Here is a 7,359-nt window from a genome sequence, read left to right on the forward strand (position 1 = left end):
TAAATTTTAAAAAATATTTTGAGAAATGTATTGTTTTTTCGATATTTAGAGAGATAGGTTGATTTTGGTGATGCACTTTTTGATTTTTTTTTATATATTAGCTCATTTGGTTCAATGATTAAATGTTACTGGTTTTATCCTTAAATCTTAAGTTCAATTTCTCTCCTACTCACATTTGTATTTTTATTTCAAGCTTTGCTTTTATTTTTAATTACTAATTTAACACATTAGTTCATTTGGTTATATGATTAAGTTGAATTCTTATTCTAAGTAAATTTTTATTTTTTTATTTCATTTGTTTTAATTTTTTAATTAATAAATTTAAGTATAAAACTAGTGACATTCAACTGTTTACTATCAAAAAATTCAGAAAACATGTCATATAAAACGTGTTTTCAACAGTTCTCTATCGAAAAAATGATACATTTCTCTAAATAATTTTTAAAATCGACATTTTCTCCAAATTTTGCGCAGATGAATACTACATGCAAGGCTTCATTTGATTTTAAAAAATAATGGTAAAATTCATATTATTTCCATGTTTGTATTATAAATACCAAATATACTTCATGCTTTTATTATTAAAAATATTTTTTATTTAGCAATTGTATTTTTGAATTTTAAAAAATGCCTTTTTATAAGGCAAAAGGAGCTAAAAGCTTTTTTAATGAGTTATGAGAGCTTGTGGTATGTTGATACTGTGATGATAAAATGATGTTTACACCTACACCGATGACCGACTGAAAAAATGGATTCAGTGATGGTTTTTTCCTGGTTTTCTGTGATTTTACTATGAAGATTCAATAACTAAACTTAAATATTTACTTTTTCTTTTTCTAATGATGATCTCTCTCTATCAACAATGCCTAAACGCTTTTATATCTGCTATCTTTTCTACCTCAAACCCTTTCTTATTAATCCTACTCCCCCATCCAGTTTTGCCCTACAGACTTTAATTTAACTTTGTCGACTATGGCTGCTGCTATGAAGCTTCAACTGTCCTTGGAGGAAAGCAGAATTCGAGGTATACAATCCTTATTAACTGGTTATTTGACATGGGTTTTGATGAACTTTCTTAATTGGTTTTGTAATTGCTGGTTTTCATTTTTTTTCGTTTTTTAACTTGAATGAATTGTCATATCTTTAAACATGGAAAACTTTTTAAATCATGATAATTTGGCTTCGACGCTATGAAAACAATTTTACTCATTCTGAAAGGTTCTAATGTAGCCCCTTTTCAACGTTCATGAGGCTTTCTCCTACTTTTTTTGCTTTAATGTTTTAGATCATAAAGGATGGTTCCCGTATATTGAATAAGGATATTAGACAATCTGGTGTTTGTATTTATCAGATCATCTGAAATTTTTTATAGCCCGCTACTGTTACTAGCTCAGATTTTATGCTTCTTTAAAACATAGGAGATTTGAAGTTATTCTTCTTTATTAGGATATGTTTTAGATTAGATTATTTGAAATGCATGTTGGTTGTCATTGTGGTTGTAACTGGTAAAATAGTTGGTAGAAGTTGGTAGGGCATCACTTGAGGATCTTCTTTTCTATTTTTCATTGCAAGCTAATTTGCAGAATATGTTATGTTGTCAGTTGCATGTTCAAAGTGACTGTAGTTATCTTATCAACATTGTGCTTATCCAATCCTTTACCTGATAGATCGTTTAATTTTCTGTAGTTTCTTAGTTTCTTTCAATTTCCTCTACAGTTTGCTTATATCTACTCCTGTTTGGCTTAAGCTTTGCCCTTCTGATTATCAGGTTCAGATTTAGGCATGTGTCCTGATCAGGTGAAGCCTGTGACTTGGGCACCTATGAAAGGAAAATACTGACGAAATTGTTGTGGTTGATGTGGACACAGCAGCCGCACTCATCATGGACATGTTTTCTCTTCAATAGGTTGTTTTTGTTTTATGCCATACCAAACTTCCAAACATCTTTCTCTGCTAGGCCCTTTGGTGTTCTTTTGAACTTTTAAGACTTAGGGATGGATGCATTGACCATTTTTGGCATAGGTTTGGCAAGGAAGCAAAAAACTGGTTATTATTTAATATATACTCTTGGGAAACGTCATTTGTGCTAGTGAAAGCATGAATGTGACAATTATCACCAAAATAGTGGGACTTTTAGCAGTTACTTTGCAAATTTTTGTATCCCATTTAGCTTTTTCAAGCATGCTAGAAGCTCTGGGGTAACAATAGCCATGTTTAAGTGTGAGTTTAAGTTCAATTCCAAAAATATGAAAGAATAAAGGAAAAAAAAGTGTTTACTTTGGCCAAAGAAACACCAGGAAAACCTATTAACAGTTTTGATTATGATGAAATGCTGTTCATCAATGAATTGATGTAAGATAACTTGATATCTCATCAAGGAACAAGATGATGTGGTGTGGTGCTTTTGACTTCCTTCAAAGTTCCTTCTCTCTTTCTCTCTCTCTCTCTCTCTCTCTTATCAACTTCTGCCTAGTTGCAAATTGAAACAGAGGAAATGAATGGAATTTATCACTTTTGTCTTTTACTTCACTTTTGATTTCTATATATTTCATGGAAAACTTTGCCCTAAGGAAATATGTTTATCATTATTACTATTATCAATGCTTTTACAATCTCACGTTCATAATTTCACTACCTTGTCTCTCCAATTAATTATTGGCTTCTTATTACAGTTTTTTTATGATTGTTACTAATTTCATTTGAGATGTTTTTTCCCTTTCTTTTTTTTTTCTTAATGGAATACTTACTATGTATTATCAAGGTGAGAGATGTTAAAAGTGAAAAGATTCATCGGGATATTATAATCTTTGCTTCCTTTTTTTGCTGCAATAGCAACAATGAATACCTAAAAAGGAAAATAACAAATCAATTAACAGTCATATTTATTATCACTCTTTATAGGTACAAATCGCTGTAATCAGTTGTGACAATGAGCAAGTCACAATACATTATGTGTTTTTGCATTTGCTTAATAGTTGAAGCAAAAGCTTTTATCCTTTCTATTCTCTTGACTGGTGATGGATTACTGATGATGATAATGATGCTGATTTCATTTCTGATGGTGATAATGGAACTAGTCTCTTGATTTTGATCCTTCTAATTTCAGAGTGATATCACAATCGGTTGTGATGAGAATTGTTTGTATTGGTATTTTTCTTTCTCTTGATCAGTTGCTTGTAAATTATTATCACTGTGTCTCTGTTTCAGCTTGATTTGCTTGTATCGATTGAAGTCTAGGAGATCAAATGGCATTAATTAGTGAGTATCCAAAACTTAACAGTTCATTTCCTCGTCGGTAATAGCATTTTTTCTATCAATAGCTATCTTTTCTGCTTATGCGAACAAGCATAAAGTTATTGGAAAGAGAAGAGTCCAAAGGCATGAAGGACTCAAGTAGAGGACTGAATGATCTATCTTAGCAAGAGCCCCAGGAAAGTCTGGTGTCAAAAGCAACTATTCAAGGCCTTTGATTTCCCTTTTAAATCTGATAAGCTCCTACTTGACTTTTTCATCAGTGGCCTGCTGTGATGAAGTGATCCTTGTGTGTTATGATTTCCTATAATCTATTGTTTTATTGCTCTTAGGTTGATTATCTTTCTTTGCCTGGCGGGATAATCTGTCTTGTCTAATTTGTAAGGGCTGTAAGAGGAGTCATCTCTTTTTACCACACTTGTAGACAAGCTACTCAATTTGCCTCTGAAAAGTAAATATGGAAGTTGTTTCGTTGGTCCATTGGTTTTTACCATATGCCTGTATCCCCTTGAACATCCATTGGTTCTCTATCATCTTATCAGACATGGTAAGTATCCGTATGTTCTTACCTGTGTTCCATATATGAAAATCCAAATAAAGTGTTTTTTATCACGTAGGTTTCGTTTCATTTCAGGTACGTTACAGATTTCCATTCATGGAACACGTGGAAAGAACGGGAACACGTGGCTTTAGAAATATTTTTACTCTTCCTGAGAATCGCCTTTTAAGTACTTTTTCCTTATAAAAAACCGAGGTCTGAACTATTTCTCTCACAGAAGAAAAAGGGGGATTCTTGTAAGCACTCTTGAGAAATCACCATTTTTGCTATGGCAGACAAGGATTCTTCAAGGCCAATTCCTGATCGCTGGATGCTGGTTGTTAAGGAGCAGAAGGATGGATCTAGTCTTTCGGTAATTGAGCATTTACATGTTCTTTGTTTATCTCTCTACGATCTATATGATTTTGGCACAAGAAGTCTGATACATATCAACCCTTTTAATCAAGTTTTCTACATGCATTAACTTGTTGAGTGCTCAACAATATCTCAGTTTTAGTGATGGCTGATTAAGTAGATCTGGTGTTTCCTTTCTAGATTTTATTATCTAATCTGTTAAGTCGTGTGCTCTTTTAGAGGCATGCATGTCACTTCTTCATATGAAATATCAAGAATGCAATTTTCTCGTGCATTTACTAGGCATGAGCCTTAGTTTTCTGTTTCAAGAAAGTGACAGAATTGTGATATGGTGGTTTAAAAAGTTTTGACTCCCTTGTAAGTGCATGCACTTGACAAAATTTTAAAATCGAAGTCCATTTTTTGAATGTAAATCAGATGATAGAAAAGATCTTAAAAATCTAGCCGGTGTGAAATATTCTTTTGAAATTGGCAATTGATCCTCTCTTGGTAGACGATATCTATCTTTAGTTGGAGTCTAAACTAAATTTCTGGACCTAGAAGGTAGTCATCTATGATTGTGCAGAGAAATCTAGGATATTTGCTAGTTGTTACCATTGTGACGAAATTGGTTATCCATCTGAATGACCGATCTAATTAGCCTAAAAAGGTACCCTATACTAATGGGAACTGTAAATCCCCCCTTTCGAAGCTATTACTTGACCTCTATGATATATCTTAGAGTTTTAAGACAATAATAGAGGACTGCTTTCTGCAAAATACCACTGCATGCACCCTTCAGCATCCTCACTTCGATCTTTATTTTTTTCCCTTCTGTTTAACTTCTTCCATTTATATGGAATTTCTCACCATCATCTGTATCTCTTATTGAACCCTTGTAAATAGATACCCATCAATAGGTAAGCAAGAATGTTGGTGGAACCAATTATTGTTATTTAGCGGTTTGGCATTTGTGAAGCCAGAGTTCCATAAAGAATCCCTCTATTGGAAAAGTAATTCCAGTCTTCTCTTCCTTGAAGAGTTAAAGAAAATGCTTTTACCATGCTAGGAACAAGCTCCTATTATGGTCTTTGCTGCTAGATTTACATTTGCAATGCTGATCCTTTTTTTGACTATTTAGATTGTTTGTTGTGTTCTTCATACAATCTGTAGTAGTAACATTGATTATGATAAAAACGGAACCTAGATGAAAATTAGATAGTATGAAGACAAATTTTATTGACTGGTGATTTTAAATGGTTGGCTATTGCAGTACTACACATGTCCTGAGAGTGGGCAAAAGTTCAACACCTATGAAGATCTCATGCGATATGTGAACTATGCAAAAGCTGCTAAGCTTTCCATCTACTCTCCTGTGAGTTTAAACTTATTTTCCCCTATGATGTCATCAAGAATTTTATATATTAATGTGTGTCATGCGCAGATACGTGTTTGACATAGGTACATTAAATTTTTTCCAAGTTTTTTCAGATATTTGGAGAGTATATGAGGGATCATATTCCCATACCTTGTCTAAATAAGTAGTGAAAACGGGTACTTCATGAAAAATGATTAGCTGAAGCGACATAGGTGGTTACCATATTCATAAGGGTTGAACATGAATTTTAGGCCCCCAACTAAAGTGGATGCAACGTAGTGTAAGACAATTATCCTTAGCGTTTAAAAGGTGGCTTAGGCCTTGGTTTCTGGGCTTGCTTCAGTTTTGTTTAAAGATATGCCATTACTGTCATGTTCCACTTTAGATTTGATTTAAGATTTTTTCCTCTCTAACCTCCTTAGTCCGTAATCCTTACTGGATATTTTCTTAAAATCCTTCTTTTTCTACTAAAACCCATGCGGTGATTAATGACCTTGTTCGTTAATATTTCTACATGTTTCCAATTTGTGTAAATAATCAAATTTGTTCCTTTCATGCAGTAATAATTGAGTTTTATTTTTGTTTGGATTTGTTTTCTTTTGCATTAATCCTTTGTTGTAGGATTTCTGTCCCCGGAAACCTCCCCGCAAACCAAAGAAAAAAGCTAGCACACCTGAAGTAGCTCAGAGTAAGTTCTAAACTTTCTTACTAATCTAATGTCCCTGTCCCATCCCGAGCTTTTTGTTTTCTTTCGTATCAAGTCTCTCTATTGTATTACTTTCATAAACAGGCCATTAGTACTGCTTGAACTTGATAGAATTACATTGCAATTAACCATGAGGCATATTTAAACGATAACATGATGAAGTGTTGGTTGATTCTACATTCTTTGTACATAATGTTAATAGCCAATGAGTTGATATTTATGTTGTCTTTGACAGATGTAGCCGAGAAGGACAAGGACTCGGACTCGGACTCGGACTCGGATTCAAGCGATTCAACATTCGAGTTGCCTCCCATTGCTTCGCTCGAGTTTCTAGATGAGTGGAGTTCAGCGGAGTCTGATAAGCAATCTGCTTCGGGAAAGAAGAAGTTAGAGAAGAACCACGCTTCAAATGAAGGTTGCAGCAGTGGTAACATGGGAAAGGCTAAGAAACAGAAGAAGTAAATGAGTAGAAGATGGTGCGGGTGCAGTTGATCAGCAAGTTTATGTTCTGCCTTTCTCTTATTTTGCAATGGTGTGGTTTTATTTAGGGTTTGAATAAATGAGTTAAAACAAAACTAAGAACAATAGATCTTTTCTTTTTCTAGTGTGGACTGAATGACGAACTTTTAAGGCTGATCAATTTGAAATAAATTACTTTACTAATCCATGCATTCTTTCTTTTTAATAATTAAAGCATTTAGAATTTTTATTCCTTTGTTTTATAATATCACAAATTAAATTTAAATCTATTATTAGAATTTTTTTTAATATATATTTGTAATACCCACAATTTTTAAATATTTATTATTTTAAAAGCCAAATGATTTTGTGGTTCATTACCCCATTTTTTTCTTATCAAACCCAACTTTATAAGTATTTTTATAGGGTTCTTGTAAACAAAAAATATTATTTTACGGTATTTGTCTTAGGGAAGGGGAAGTGAAAATCGTGGTAAATTTTAGTGATTAAGGTGAGCTTTTGTTTAGATTTTCTTGAAACTGTGTTTATAAACTATTTTTCATTTATTTGGGTTAGTTTTAAAAGTTTGTCAAATTCCAATGGCTTTCTGGTGAAATTCTGGCGATATTGTTGGTGGCAATTGGCAAATGAAAGTTCTCTTCAAGATCTTTT

General features: G+C 33.0%; 1 protein-coding gene across 9 annotated transcripts; it reads left to right on the forward strand.

Moving 5' to 3' along the window:
* Positions 1-589: 589 nt before the first annotated feature.
* On the forward strand, positions 590-6,893 carry LOC107954554 (uncharacterized). 9 transcript variants are annotated; one of them, XM_041096785.1, is made up of 8 exons: positions 590-1,024; positions 1,769-3,541; positions 3,638-3,799; positions 3,887-4,006; positions 4,087-4,163; positions 5,418-5,519; positions 6,144-6,210; positions 6,464-6,893. In XM_041096785.1, the coding sequence occupies exons 5-8, from the start codon at positions 4,122-4,124 to the stop codon at positions 6,688-6,690; spliced, it is 438 nt and encodes a 145-aa protein (XP_040952719.1). In that variant the 5' UTR covers positions 590-1,024; positions 1,769-3,541; positions 3,638-3,799; positions 3,887-4,006; positions 4,087-4,121; the 3' UTR covers positions 6,691-6,893. The 9 variants fall into 9 exon arrangements, with proteins under 9 accessions (XP_040952719.1, XP_040952720.1, XP_016745637.1 ...); XM_041096786.1 differs by having other exon boundaries at positions 1,769-3,258; positions 3,585-3,799; XM_016890148.2 differs by having other exon boundaries at positions 1,769-3,258.
* Positions 6,894-7,359: the final 466 nt, after the last annotated feature.

The sequence above is a fragment of the Gossypium hirsutum genome, chromosome D07, assembly GCF_007990345.1.
Source record: "Gossypium hirsutum isolate 1008001.06 chromosome D07, Gossypium_hirsutum_v2.1, whole genome shotgun sequence".
Taxonomy (NCBI): Eukaryota; Viridiplantae; Streptophyta; class Magnoliopsida; order Malvales; family Malvaceae; genus Gossypium; species Gossypium hirsutum.